The sequence below is a fragment of the Pezoporus wallicus genome, unplaced genomic scaffold (genome assembly GCF_028554395.1).
Source record: "Pezoporus wallicus isolate ANWC-B61680 ecotype Strahan unplaced genomic scaffold, APGP_CSIRO_Pwel_v1 contig_6428, whole genome shotgun sequence".
In the NCBI taxonomy this organism is placed as follows: Eukaryota; Metazoa; Chordata; class Aves; order Psittaciformes; family Psittacidae; genus Pezoporus; species Pezoporus wallicus.
Window position 1 is genome coordinate 4,338,134 of NW_026639269.1, and position 15,422 is coordinate 4,353,555.

The 15,422-nt window shown below is 36.7% G+C and overlaps 1 protein-coding gene across 1 annotated transcript; it reads right to left on the bottom strand.

The window, feature by feature from the left end:
- Positions 1 to 1,741: 1,741 nt before the first annotated feature.
- LGSN (lengsin, lens protein with glutamine synthetase domain) lies at positions 1,742 to 15,074 on the bottom strand. The gene is made up of 3 exons (XM_057414076.1): positions 13,967 to 15,074; positions 5,341 to 5,519; positions 1,742 to 3,096 (listed from the first exon to the last, which is right to left on the bottom strand). Exons 1-3 carry the CDS (start codon positions 15,072 to 15,074, stop codon positions 1,897 to 1,899), a joined length of 2,487 nt encoding a protein of 828 aa, XP_057270059.1. The 3' UTR covers positions 1,742 to 1,896.
- Positions 15,075 to 15,422: the final 348 nt, after the last annotated feature.

Consider the following 15,422-nt stretch of genomic DNA (forward strand, 5'->3'; position numbering starts at 1 on the left):
TTTAGCAGTAGCAGCCATTTTTTCTCCTTCTTAGTAGCTGATGCAGCGCTGTGTTTTTGACTTTCGGCCTGGGAACAGTGCTGATAACATCAATGTTTTTAGTTACTGCTCAAACGTTTAGTCTGACCAAGGACTTTCTGAGCTTCATGCTCTGCCAGGGAGGAGGGGGAGATGGGAGGAAGCAGAGACAGGACACCTGACTCAAACTGACCAAAGAGGTATTTCATACCACAGCACGTCATGCCCAGGATATAACTGAGAGTTACCCGGAAGGTCTGGTGCACTACTCAGTTGGGCTGGGTATTATTGGTCAGCAGGAGGTGACATGGTGTATTCTCTTCAATTGTTATTTCCTTTATCATTATTATTATTCATGGTAGAAGTAGTAATTTGTGTTATACCTTAGGTACTGGACTGTTCTTACCCCAACCCGTGGGAGTTACATTCTTTCGATTCTCCTTCCCATCCCTCCAGGAGCAGGGGGAAGAAAGGGGGGGGGTGGGGGGAAGTAGACTGCATGGTTCTGATTTATGCCTGAGCATAAACCATTACAGAATCCCACAAAAAGTTTTCGCATACCATGTACTACATTTCAAGTACAATGCTCTGTAGACAAAGAGTAGAAGATCCATCAGTAGGTAACTAGCACATCTTCATACCTTCTATTTGACAGAGGCATTGACTGAATCTTGCTTTCACTCCACTGATGACCAAACACTTTCAATCATAAATTACTACACATAGATCAAGATATTGTGACAAGATAAAGAACATCAGAAATCACTGTTAATGTAGAGGCAGAGTATGAAACAATGGGTTATCTTTTATAATAAAGAATGACAGTAGCAACAGTAACAAAAACAAAGAGCAAATCTAAACCCCACCTCCTGCCATTCCAAAAATTATTTTAATTTACACCAGCTGCCATTTCTAATTTTAGGATAGGTCTTCCCTCCCTTTAAACTAGTATTTGCCAATCTCTGAGTTGAGATTTTCACTCATTCTTTCTGGCTTTAACCTACTGTCTCTGTTCCTCTCTTCACACTCATCTTCCTCATCTTTTGCAACATCAGTTTTCCCAATAAAGTTCAGTTTAACCTCTGAGTTCTCTGGCATCTTTGCCCTTTTTTTTTTCATTTTTCATTCAACTCTGAATTAACCCACTAACTATCAAAACAGACAGAATGCCCAGTGGCCTGACACTCCTGGCTATCTATGAATTATTCCTTCTTCGAGCCATCATTTGATTTGTTTAAATGTCTTTATTCACTATAAGTGTTGCAAAATTCATTCAGCAGTGGAGTTCCTGATGTATAGATCATTTTATAATCCCTCCTGTATTTTTATTTATGGCAATTAGGATACTGATTCCTGACTTCCAGGTTCTACAGCCCCAGTTATTTGCCTCTCTGTAGTGTTCATCATTCTAGCCTAGATTTTAAATCAAAGTCAGATTCTTCTGGTTTAGCAATTCTTTAGCTACTGGGAGAAATCCCATAACTATGCTGAACAAGAAATTCATCTCCTGCCTCAGTTCTATTGTCCCCCTGTACTGTCCCCAGTTATTCCTACATTTCTGCATATTATGCAATCCTATTGCAGTTGTTTTTCACCATTTCACCTTCTCTTTTCTTCTTTTCATCAGCAGGCCTGTTTAATTAAAAAAAAAAAAAATACAACCCTGCTTTTTAAAAGCCTACTAATGCTTTTTCATGAATATCAGGTTTTGCGTTGTCCTGAATATACACAGAAAATAAAATGCAATCACCATGTACTATACAAAGGAGTAGAAAAAATTCAATGCTTAAAAACATTTTAAAATATATTTAATAATTTCAAGGTTCTTAGCCATTCACTGTATGCATTTACACAGCATCACTACAGAAAAGTACTCTTCTAAATAAAATACCCCAAACATTTATTTCTTTCGCTATCCATTTCTTCAGTTTCTAACTCATAATGTTTCATTGCAACAAAGTATCGAATAAAAGTTTCACCTAATGCTTCCTTAATGCAAGAATCTTTCTTGAGTGCAACAAGAGCATCTTCTAGTTTCAGAGGGACTGATGAATGTTTCAAATCAGCAGTGTGATTTTCTTCTTGGAGCATATCATCATACCTAAGTTCTCTCTTTATTCCATCTAGACCTGCAGCAATAGTAGCAGCAAGCACCAGGTATGGGTTTGCTGCAGCAGAACTTAACTTATTCTCTATGTGAGTGCCTTTTCCACCATGACATTTGACATTAAAGGCACAGCTGTTATCATTATATGCCCATTTTGCATTTACAGTCTCTTTTGATTCCTTACTGTATTTAGAATAAGGTTTACGGCAGCTGGTGGTAGGAGCCATCAAGCAGCTGATAGCTGCTGTGTGTGCCAAGAGACCTGATAACCAATTTTTTCCAATATCTGAGAGCTCCTCAACTCCATAACCAGCAGAAAACAAATTCTTCTGGCCATCCAAATCCCACAGGCTATGTGACAGAGCCCCTGAGTTGTAGAATCCTGATTCTGAGAAAAAGCTAGCCACATAGTTATATTTCTTAGCCACCTCTTTAATTCCTGTTCTAAATGTGAAAGCACTGTCAGCAGCATCTATGCCAAATGCTGGATGAAAAGTGATCTCCATTTGCCCAGGCCCAGTGGAAGAAGAAAAGCTTTCAATGTTGGCACCAGCATAATACATTCCTTCAATGAGCTCCTGAATGAAAGTCTGGTCGTGGTTATTTAGTATCGTGGCTGCAGGAAAGGATATTGTCTTAGAATTTACAACCTCAGTAATGCCATAAATACAAAATTCATAAGTGAAGGCAGAGCGCAGAGAAAAGCCATTGTCCTGAAGCTGGCTCAGCTGTTTCTTGGCAATGTGCCTTGGTGAGGTCATTAGCGGGTTACCCAGCACAGTGAAGGAATCACATATCACTCTTGCAGTCTGCTCAGTCCAGGGTAGTATTCGAAATGTTGATAAATCCGGGTTCAGGATTATGTCACAATTAAAATTGGTTGCATTTATGTAATCTAATTCATTATCTTTAGGATTCAGCGTCAGCTCAAGGTAACTTCTGGGCATGGCAACACCATGAATTGCTTTCTCCTAAACACAGAGCAGAATGACAGATTACAAATGAGAAAAGAAATCAATAGTATTTTTACATATGTAAAATATATAAAACCCAGATTCTCTGTAAGAACAATTGTATTTTTCCTAAAAGAACACTGAAATGCAGTGATCACTGAAGTAAAGAGCAACAGCCAGTTACTTTGACATTATAAAGCAAAACAACTTTCTACAAGGTTAGTATGAAAACCCCGTCACCAAATATCCCAATGACCATTTTTTAAATTTCCGTGAAGAACTAAAACAATGTTTAACACTTACCTTGCATGGTATTTATACAACTACAGGCATCACCAGTTAGGTGCAAACTTTGCAAGTCAAATTTCTATTTATACTTACTCCATTAGGCTTCCATAACCTTTGAGCATTTCCTTTACATAGATCCAAGTGACCACAAGACATACAACTTCAGGCTGCAACTTCCCTTTACATGCCATAACACATACCTCACTGTTTTTCAGATTGAAAATTTAACTGAAAATTATCACTTCCTGGACTTAATAAGTTTGGGGATAAAATGCAGGGAAGCACCTCAAAGTGAAAAATCATCCCAATGTTTCAGTACTCTGCTTCTAGGTAGCAAAGAGGATAAACTCATAATTATATTTTCTTCTCCATTAGAACAGGGAGCTCCAATTTACAGAAATAAATACAGATAGGACACTAACGAAGGATCATCTGCCTTCAAACAAGCACTTTACAACTTACCTTACATTCAAACCTTTAGCTGATGAAAACTGCAATTATGCCAAGTTCTGTTAAGAGAAATTTGGCTTATGTTTACATCTTACCTTTACTCTTCTAAGGGAAAGGATTGCCATCTAAGTGAGCAGAGGAGGCAAAACAAACCTAGAAAGGGGCACGCTCAGATCTGAAAGAAACCCAAAGTTTTGCCTAACTAGATGGAAAATTATTTAAATACTTCAGACTGCATAGAGTGGCTTCTCTTAAAATTAATAAAGTCCACCTTCTCTTAAGGAAGTGGCAGTCCACTGATACCAATTCTCCCTGTGTGACACCCATAACCAAAACTGCACAGAATGGTGAATACTGCTCAAAGATGTCTAAGCTGCCCATGTGACAGCAAAAAGGTGTTGAAGGTAATTACCCTATAGTACTACTTCTCCCTATTCTAACCCCGCTATGTGAAAAAATGAGAAAAAAAAAGGAAACTTATATCAGTTGCTCTGTATGTATACATTGGTGTGTGTGTTCACATACACATTGTTTTATGTCAAAAGCTTTACTGTCAGCACAGCCTCGATGTGTTCAGATGGTAAGATAAATACAAAAGCTGTCTTTGAACAAGCTGACTAGACATTTGCAATTTGATATAGCAACTGAAAGAGAAGTTGCAATTAACCTACCACCCCTCACAAGAATTCAAGTGACTGAAAGTTTATACTTATAAAATCCACATAACATCAGAGAGAACAAATTGCATCTAGATGATACAGTTACAGTTTAGCAATATCGAAAAGGGAAGTATTGAAAATATGGCTTAGGCTCCAGAATGAACTTCAAACAAAACTGCTCTACATCTTTTCATGTTCATATCCTTTTTTGTGATCCCTCAGTATAGCTTAAAATACTCGTGTTGAAACATGAGTGAAAGTATAATGGAGTTATGCACATGAAAGCAATATACTGAAATATGTCACTGAAGCAATATACTGAAAGGGCTGATCAGTCAAGGCTACATGTTGTAAGGATATCTTTCTAATTTGGTTCTTATTTTCTGAATCAATAATATGGCAAATATTGCTATTAAGTCATCATGCAACCCAATAGTATCTTCAGGTGATTGATGACTATAAAATTTCTCATAGCTAATATCATTTTCATTCAGTTATTTTCTTTCATTCAGCATTTACCCTCTCCTTTTTGCAATTTAGTGATGTGCAATAAAACCAAAGCTTTATAATGCAGTGAACCTGAAAAAATAATTCTGAAGGAAGAGATTATTAGAAATCCAAGGAACTGAAATTACTAGCCTTACTTAATTAGATTACTATCGGGGACAGTGGAATAGAGTGCAGTGATGAAATAGTCCAGAACCTTTGGGAGCATTAACAAGTGGAGGGTACAGATAATTTGTTCTAAGTTTGAGTTTCTGCCTGCGCTATGAAAAAAAAAAACCCAAACAAAACCATAGAAATTAAGGACAGAGACATGAAAACACATAAACACACAGTCAGAAACAAACAAAAAAAAACTTACATGAAAAAAGCGAGAAGGAATATTCTTTGATCTCGACACACCATGGAGGTCTATTGATTCAAATCTAACAAACTGTACATTGTCCCTGGCCATCTGCTGCTTAATAAATTCAATATGAGAGAACAGTTGAAGGAGAGTTGGACTTCCAAGGCCGTTTACATCAGGCTCTCTGCTGGATGCTGTAAGTGAAGAGGAATGGTCACATCAAGCAAAATAATGAACATTGGAATACAAGCTGTTTCATAGTGTAATAGTGGGAAACTGTGCCATGGAGTGTAAAAGCGAAAGTAAGAAAAATGTATGAATCATGAAACATTTTTGTAAATAAATACACTTACCCCATCTTTCCCACCCACATTCCCTCCCACTCCCCTACCCCCAAGATGTGTACAAAATCCCTTATTTTTTTTGAATGGCCTATAACTTACACTTTTTTTCAAGTTGATGAGAGAACACAGGGGAATCATACAGAAAAGCCAGGAATTACTGAGGGATACCTCAGCTGTTGAGTGTTTTTAGGAGCACAAATAAGAGCCAGATACATATTTCCGACTAAAAACTGATAGAATTCAAGTGCAATATTTCAATTCTTTTGAAAAAACCACGGATAAACATGATAAAAAGGGCACTCGTCTTCTTCTAAATCTTTCTCAAGACCTCCTGAGGATGTCTGCCATTTTCTCCACCACAGGCAGCAGACTTTTAAGAGAAGTTTATGCATTTATGCATTTGCTGTTATAGAGCTGCCTTAACTGTACTACAGCAGCTGTAGGACTGTATAAACTTCTTGACGTGAAAGCAGTAACATCTGAGTATAAGTTCTGTAATGGATCAGAGAGCTGGGCACAATCACGTCCACTCACAAACCTCTCGATCTCACAGCCTCCTTTTCTTTTGTGTATCTACGTATTGGTATTATTCAAGTTAAACTACATAAGGTGTTCATTGTCATTTAGTCAATAAACTAACAAGACCAAGGGTAATATTTGATATTAAGATATAAAAAATATGAAAAAAAAAATTTCTTTCTACACTTCTGGGAGGAAAGTCCTTCATTATTCCTGAGGCTACAATCAGACAAATTTTTGCAGATCTTTCAGATCCACAGTGGAAGATCACTAACAGCAACAATTCACCACCACCCTTCAAGTGGAAGTTGAAAGCCTTGTGCTGAGGCACCATGAAGGTTGATGGAATACTCCTGATCTCTCCAGTGCCAACTCCAGGGACAGAAGTCTAAGGGTTTTGTCTTTTTACAAGCAGTGGTCAATCCCTTATTCTACACATTACATTTCCTGTCTACCACCTGTCACACAGAGATTTCTATGCCTTATATTATTTAAAGTAAAGTTTTACTGGCAACACTTCACATAAGAATATTGTCAGGTTTTGACATAAATTTTGCAAGTATTTCTTACAATGTCCTGAAATGTTGCCTTTTGAATTTACACCTACTAAACAAATATTTTTCAGGTTAAAACCATATAATTCACAATAAACAACAACTTTGACCCATGTAATTCTTTAAATCAGTATTCCTAAGATATACAAATTATATAAAAGAGCTAAGAAAAACACAAATTTGAATGCATTTATATTGTGTATGAATTTATTTTAAAAGTAAAAATACAGCTATACTTGATTTAAACATCTACCAATGATAGGTAATTTTCAAAATATTATATATATATATGTTTTAGTCATCTTCAAGCTAAATTTATTTGCATGAAAGCATAAATAAATAATTGGATTATATGAAATCACATAAATTAACAGAAAACTCCTATAAAGTCATTTAAAAGACATTAAGCAAGCAAAATTATTAACTAAAGAAGAAAGAATTTGTTTTCTCCATTTGCACTTGTTATGATCCATGATAGATCTTTTTAAATTATGAGACTAAAATTTATATACTGGTCTACTACTAGTCTGAAATTAGGCTATATACCAGTGTAGACAGCCCGCTAACCAAAAGACAAGATACTTATTAATTTACAGTAGCTTTTATCCAAAATCTGTTAGAATCAATAGAGACACTCCCACAGCTTTCACATACACTTTAGAGGTAATTCATCATTTGCAGATGATCTTTCCCATAGAAATAATAAGTTCTGTAAATAGTATGATAAATAAAAATACCATAATGACTTAATATATCTGACTGATTTTTGGAAACATTAAATTGGATTTGTTTCTTAAATAATATTTCATGAATAACTACTGGCAATACTTATTTTTCTCTAGCACAGGTCCGAGAATGTATTTTCTTGGTAGCCACTAAATGAATCACTGACAAACTAAAAGTCCATGAAGCTAATGAGGAATAAAGTTTGGAAACGTAGAGTAGGGAATTGAGTACTCTTGTCTTTTCCGAGTTCATGCAGTCATTATCCAGAGCATTAGCTACTGGAGGTAAAGTAGCTAATAAATAAGTATTAGATAAGTCTAGATGATTGAGATACACAGTCTAAAAGTCCTATATTCTTATGAGGGAGGGTTGAGTTCATGAGTATACTGTTTTCCCACTCTCTGGGTCTCTAGAAATAATGCCTTTTTTTTTTTTTTTCCATTTCAGAAAACTGACTTGTGGAAACATGTATGTAAATTTCACAAGATGCTCAGATTTTGGTTCAGATTTTCATTTTGAATGTCAAATATAAATCCAGACTGGTCATCTTTTAAAACGATCATCATTCACCAAAGGCGAATGGTACATACAGATTCTTAGATATCTATATCAAATCAGTAGGACACAGAAAAACAGTTTGTTTTCCTATGGTTCTGTCTGTATTTCCCATTTAAGTTACCACTGAGAAACAATTAGTATTATAATAATTCTTTCATAATTAGTACAAAATATCTTTGAATACAATCTAATTATCTTCATATATTTAAAAATATTAATAATACAAAACTAACAATATTACTCAAAAAATCTCCAAATTACACAAATTGTATTATTATTCTTTACTGTGGAAGAGTGGTGCCATTCTTAGGTTGGTAACATTGAATTAATTAGACTGCTTAGAGCAGCTGACATTAGGCTAGGGCAAATAGTTAATATCAGCTTTATCTTCCCAACAACAGAAAAGTGCCACAACAGAAAAAGTGCACAGGTCCCAGATCAATCTGTCATTATCTGCTTATTCAAAGAAATCCTTTCCCATGGTCCCTTATTAAATCACACTGCAACTAAACCAAACAATTTCTCAGCTCTGCAAGAGGTGACCGTGTCAAACTGATGAAACAAAAAGAACGTGCTACATGTTGCCAGGGGACTTCACAATGACAGGAGCAGGCTGACCTAACAAATGTGGTAATATAGGAAACTCTCCACTGTGAAACACAACCACCAATGTAACGTAAGGCAATAACAGCACTAGCAGGTAGACTCCAGATATGAATCATACATTGGTGAAGGAGATGCGTTTCCATCAGTCCTTCCCCAGTCTCTTCCTCCCACTGCCTCCCACAGTACAGCAGCTGCTGCACTGCACATCCTCCTACTCCCTGTGGGACAGGGTCTCAGCATACCCGAGTCCCATGCAGTGTCAGAACACTCATCCCTGTGCTCTCTGGAACACTGTGACACTTGCTACTGTCTCAGAGCAATAGGGAAATAAAAACCCTTGCGAGCATAGGAATTGCCACATCAGTCAAGGCAGTGTTTCATCACATACTGCTGTCTGGCACCAGCTATTAACAGAAAAAGCAAGGTGTTCTTTGCAAAATAATCTGTCTAAACAGAGTGGGGTTTGCAGTTCCTCACTAAAAAGGGGGTTGTTGTTAGGAGCAGGAAGGTTAATATCCAAATTTGTCTTAATTTCTTCTTCATCCTAGGAAATCTAACACTGGGTGCTGTGAAGATCTGTGTGAATACTGACACCCTTTATAAAAACAGATACATTATGCTGATGATAACCACTAGCAATGAGTCCCACAGTGTAATCGCACATCTGCACTCTTCTAAATCCTTTGGAAATTCCTGTCAGTACTAATTTAAATACATCTGCTCTTCCTTACAGGACTCCAATTTGGGTATTTAAGAATAAACACTCTATCTGATTTGTACAGCATGTTACTTACTGTTCTCGTATTTGTCTTCAAAAATTAACAGCCTCTATTTCTGAAATCTCATGTGACAGCTTTTCCTATGCTAGATATTACTCTTATTGCTAGTTTTTAAAGCCCTTATTTTTTATTCCCACTTGGTTTTTAACATAGTAAATAGATATGAGCATCGGGCTACCTTTGATAAGTACTATTGGTGTAAATAGTGATTAGAAGCATTTTCAGTTGAAAACGTTACGTAATTTCTGTTTCTTTTTCACCCCCAAAAAAAAGTTAGACCAAAAATGTTCACTGATAGGTCAGTAAAGTATTTGATTCCTTCAGTCAAGTACGTAAAAAGTTGTTTCTTACCTAGTATTTTTGCTTCCCAGCAACTACCCTAGCACAGTAATAAATATATGAGCACTAAATACATTTCCCTCATCTGTTTGATATTGATAATTTCAACTTTTTTTCCATCTGTTTCTTTGTCTCATGATAATCTGCTTTCTTTTTTAATCTTAACTATGAAGGCTTTTTTACTGATATGACCATGGGGAAGCTCAGGTCTTTTTAATGAGTTTTATAGGTAATTTAGAGACCAATGAACAGCTTCAACCATCCGTGAATTATTTTTTGCAACTGTATGACAGCAACACGATACAGCTTCTTAGAGGAGCTACATTATCAAGAATTGAATACAAAATAAGATTTTATTTTTCAATAGATGAAAAATAAAATAAATCACTTATACTTTTTTATTTTGTGAGGTATTTTATTAAAATGGCTCTTCTTTACTGAATGAGAAAATGATCAAAGTTTTACAGAAAGGTTAGAAAATATTCCACCTAGGCAAGAAGATTTGAAAACAAAATATGCAGGTGTCTGAAAAAGATTAAGGTGGATAATACCCCCTGGAACCACCTAACTAATAATCCCAAATATGATGCATCGACAGTGGCATGCCTTTCTTCAAACTCAAATGGAAAATTTGGATTTCAGGAAAAATTCACTGAGCAAAGTTGCATGAACTAAGATATACACTATTGCAAACTAGGTAGCCACTTCTGGTCTAAAAATGTTTGACTTAATTTTAAAAAATCGGGTGAGAATGAGGTCTAAAGGGAAGCAAGGTTATTTAAGGAAGAGAAGATTTTTTGCATGGTACTGAAGGTAATGACTAAGCTCTTCTTGAATATGTTGTAGAAGGAGAAGTGGATGACAGAGACATCAAGCAAAGAATGCTTACACTACCCTTACACTCAGTCTAAACTAAATGGTTTTGGCAACCTTTCATTATTACTAGAAAGCAAATAAACATCTCCAATGGGTAGGTCTGAATGCACCTTTCTCACACAGTCACAGGATCATAGAATCATAGAATCATAGAATAGTTAGGGTTGGAAAGGACCTTAAGATCATCAAGTTCCAACCCCCCTGCCATGGGCAGGGACACCTCACACTAGCTAACTACAGGCAATAGAGACAGATGAGTTGGACCTTATCCGAAGGGGGACAAAACAGATCAGAAAAATGGGATGAAAGTGCTGTCTGAGTATTTTTTTGTTTTGTATAGATTGAGGGGGAAAATGGAAAATCACAGTCACAGAGCAGGAAGATTTCAGCTATTTCAGGTACGGAAAATAAAGAACTTAAGAGCTTTGGTATGCTTTAAAGAAAAATAGTTGCTTTTAAGGCATGTGAGGTAAAAAAAAAAAAAAAAAGAAAGCAAGTTGTATATATCTCAGTTTACAGGGAAAAGGAAAGAAAAGGGTGGAAAATACATTTTTTTTCAACAGAAAATAAGGGAAATCAAGAAGGTTTAGAAAAGAGTGAAGCTTCATCCCTGCTCTGTTCAAGTTGAGTTCAAAATGCAGAAAAAGAAATATTGGGGAAAATATATTGAACTGCAGATAGGGCAGCTCAATAGACTTTCGCAAATGAGGAAGGAACATGAAGGAGCAATACGGCTTTGGATTTTCACTTTAGGAGAGATGCGAAACCTGCACAGATTGTATCAAATACAAAGCAGAGAAGAGTAGCAACTGAAAAACACAGTCCCAAGTAACCCCCAAAGTAAGACTGGTTATTCTGCCAGAATGACTGCAGAGGCAGGGAATATGAAGTGTTCGCTGACCTCCTGATTGTCCATTTACGGCTCCTGAAGAGTCCCTGTTTCTATTTCCTTCACCACTGGCTAGACTTACTGAACAGAGTCAGTGCTTCCAGGTAAGCAAAAAGGACAGTGGAATCACAGGGGGAGTTCAATTTTTTTGAAAAGTGTATGGACAAATTTCTTAATTTCAATGGAGCAAAAGGCCTGAGATATTTGTTTCTCTGAAGTCTTCTTTTCATAATTCTACCCCTAAATACTAGGTATTATTATTTGTGACTGCCCTATTACTAAAAATAAGAGCTTTAAACAAGTTTAAAATGACAAGATGAGGTTATTCATTGTAAAAAAAAGGGAATTGATTTTAGGACTGATGACATCCACTCTTAAGTATGAAATCTAGTCTGGTAGCATCTACTTGATATGCTTTCTCTAAAATCACAGTTTAGCAAAGGAACCTTGTGTTTGGGGTCAGTGCTTGCATAACATTTCACGTGATTCTTGAAGTGTTCAAACCTTTTCTACCTGTGCACTTGAAATTTCAACAGTCACTAGGTAACGACCGATGCCTGCAGCTACAGCGTAGACTTATTTTCTTTCTTCAGAAATTTCGTTCTCCTTCCAACAGTTCCTGATTCTGTGCTGGTCATATTTACATGGGCTCACTTGGTATGTGCTCCAGAAGATGAGCCCTTTTGAGAGGACCTGCTCCTGGAGGTGTTCAGGTTTCTAGGTCCCAGCTCTGCAGTCTGCACTCAAGCAGATTTTAACAAACATTTTATCCCAGCTACAGACAAAGAGATACAAAAGGATTTGAAGTCTTTCATATATACTCAGTGTTGAGATATGTTTAGATACAAGACTTCAGGCGCTTCAGTAACTAAAATATTTAAGGTAATATTTTAGTCATAAAAATGAAATATTTATAATTTTGTCTTATCATTTTTAATAATTTATCACTGGCAGTAATTAAATAGTCTTTATGCAAAGGCTCATTAAAGAGTGCAGAATTTTATCTAAAAATGTCTTCTTTGAAGTTACTGAATGTATTCAATGAAAATTAAATTTCAAACACCTACATGTCAAATTAAGTAGAAACTATTTCTCTGCATTCCATTTACTAGTGAAAACACACACTGAGCCCTACAATTTGTTTAGTCAAAGCCAAATGGAATCCAAACCTCATGAGATTCCAAAACTTTTGGAATCAAAAGCATCAAGTGTAGTCTGAGAAATAATTCTTTAATCTCTTTATTCTTATAGACGTGAATAGAGAGTGATTTAAGCACAAAACCTTTTCAAAGCTTTATATTTTTCATGCAGTGCTCTGAGTTAGGACTGATAATGTTCATCAATATCTTGTTCAGGCCTGTTCAAACTGGGTTACACAAATGTCTACTGAGAAATCCTACTCTAGCCAATAACATTTATATATTCAGATTTTCTGTTTTCAGAGTATGTATAGCAGTATGTCTACACTTCTGAAAGGAGACTTAAAAAGCAAAAAAAAAAAAAAAAAGCAGGATAACTTGATAACTTAATATTGTTGTAAAAATTAGTTGTTACTATTATATTTTATTGAATAGTTAATGATGGACAAAGTATTTTATCAATGAAGATTCATACTTCTTGTATCAGTGAGATAAGTCAGAGGGTAAAATGCCTATCCTGAAGAGCTGATAATATGATCCAAGCCTGATGCTTCTTACTGGAAACTTATTAATCTGATACCTATTCAACTGGCAAATTGTTTTTCGTGTGCTTCCTGGAATAGACACAAAACAAGGGACTGCTCTAAGCCCATTACATTATCATAGCTAATGGTAGCTTTCAGTTTGCTCATCCAGCTAGCCCTGTCTTTTTTTACAGTTTCTAAGAAATCACAGCATATTAGTAGCAATTAATTGACTCTATAAACACTTCCAAAATGGACTTATTGAACAGCATGAAGATTAGTGGAAGTTCTCTGCTTCATTTGCTTTTCTTCCCCTATAGTTTGTATGAGATGTTTTTGCATTCCAGTCCTCCCACAGGACAGATATTGAAAACATCATCATATTGAAAACAGCAATTTCTGCTGCTGGAAAGGTTAACAAAAAGGACACTTTAAGAAACCCAGACACCATCAGGGCTTTGCAGTGTCCAGCAGAATTTTGGGAAATGTTTCCTGTGCTCAGTTCAAATGAGGAAATATTTCAGTTGTAGTGAAAAAGACAAGACCACTTGTGTGTGGCAGGTTTTGGCAGGCAGCTGAGCTTCATAAATGGTTTTACTTAAAAAAAAAAAAAAAAAGCACAGACATAGAGCACAACTTCTGATCCACCCCAATCACACAGAAACCACAGGTGACAATTCTCTCATGCACTAGCTCTGACTAAAGTTTACTGCTTAACAAAACTGCACAAAACAACAATAGGAGCATTTTCTTTAACAGAACAGCAGGTGATGCTTAAATATCCTTACCAGCATGGTCTGCAGAGGAGTCAAAGGAAATCTCAGGAGCATTGCTTTCTGCATGTGGAGAAGCTGCAGGTAGTCCCAGAATGAGTTGATCCACATTGCTTCCCACTGATTGCTGCTGATCAGACCCAGCAGAGCTGAGGACCAGCAGAGGTTTGCTCTGTTGCCCCACTCCCTCCTTGTGGAAGCTGTGGTACTTTCTGTTCTCCTCTCCAAAATGAGGGCTAAAAGTCTCAAAGAGTTGGCTCTGCTTGTCAGCTGTCCTGTCATGGGGTTTTATGATGTTTTTCTGGGGGAAAGTGCCACCTGCCTTGCCACTGTAATTGAGCCTAGGAGCAGGCAGAGAACCTTCACTCAGCAGGTTTTTCAGCTCTTGCAGGCTTTGTTTAGAAAGGCCAGGTGCCCTTTGGAAGGACTTTGCAGCACCGTGTCCTTGTGTGATTGCAGTACCGCATCCTTGTGTGGGTACAGTACCGCCCAGGGAGCCCGTCTTTGTCATGTGAAACTTGACATCTCTTTCTTCCACCCCACCCTGTTCTTCTTGCTTGCTCTTTGCCTTCTCATCGCACTCTCCCCTGCAAGCTGACTCTGCGCACACAGTTTTCCCTGCACTGCTTGCAGGTTGCACACCTATGTACTTCTCTGTTTTAGCTGTTTCACCTATTTCCTCATCTATTTGACCTAATATTCTTTTCCCAGGGCCATCATTCTCCTGTTTTTCTCGTGTTTCTCCAGACATGTTTTCTTTCACACTGCTGTCAGTATGAGAACTGTCACTGCCCCCTGTGTCCTTCTCTACTAAAGAAAAGCTAGTTAGGTTTTGAAGAGATGGGTCTGATGGTGGTCCTGAGCAACCAGTAGTTCCTTGTTGAGGACAGGAATCTGGGTTCTCTGAAGTGCAGGACAGCTCCATCTTCGCATTTTGTAGAGGAGGAATGTACTTTGTAGGACCTTTGACTCCCTTTTTCTTTCTGAAACCACATATATTGTTGCCATCAACTTCATCATTGTCCCTTTCAGATGTGTTCTGTAACCAGCAACAAAATATATAACCAAATAACAGGCATGAATGAAACAGAACATGACAATGAAGTACCACCAACAGCTGCATTTGCCTTGTAGCACTTCCATTAATTCTTGCTGATGGAGATCTTTGTGGACACTTACTGACCCTCAAATTCTGCTATTTTGATTTTAAAAAAACCTCACATAATTCTTTTTCTTATGTTTAAGAACAAAATTGGTGAATATACCTTTATAGTTTAGTTTTTTTCAGATTTAGTGTATTAAAATACAGACATTGTACACTGTGTGACATCGTTTGTCAGACATTTGTCACATGCGACCTTTAAATGTGAAAAAATATGTATATTAATAATTACATGTAAGTATATTCTTGTTCATATTAAAAGCATTTGTATATTTAAAGAAAATATATTGTCCTGAAACACAGAACACT

What these genes read in the sequence shown, in the direction of transcription:
- LGSN (XM_057414076.1), bottom strand. Translation starts at nt 15,074, where the DNA reads ATGCAGCTGTTGGTGGTACTTCATTGTCATGTTCTGTTTCATTCATGC. An exon ending in CTCCTCTGCAGACCATGCTG is followed by an intron (nt 5,520 to 13,966) that starts GTAAGGATATTT and finishes CTTCACTTACAG; the next exon opens with CATCCAGCAGAGAGCCTGAT. An exon ending in TTCCTTCTCGCTTTTTTCAT is followed by an intron (nt 3,097 to 5,340) that starts GTAAGTTTTTTT and finishes CTCTGTGTTTAG; the next exon opens with GAGAAAGCAATTCATGGTGT.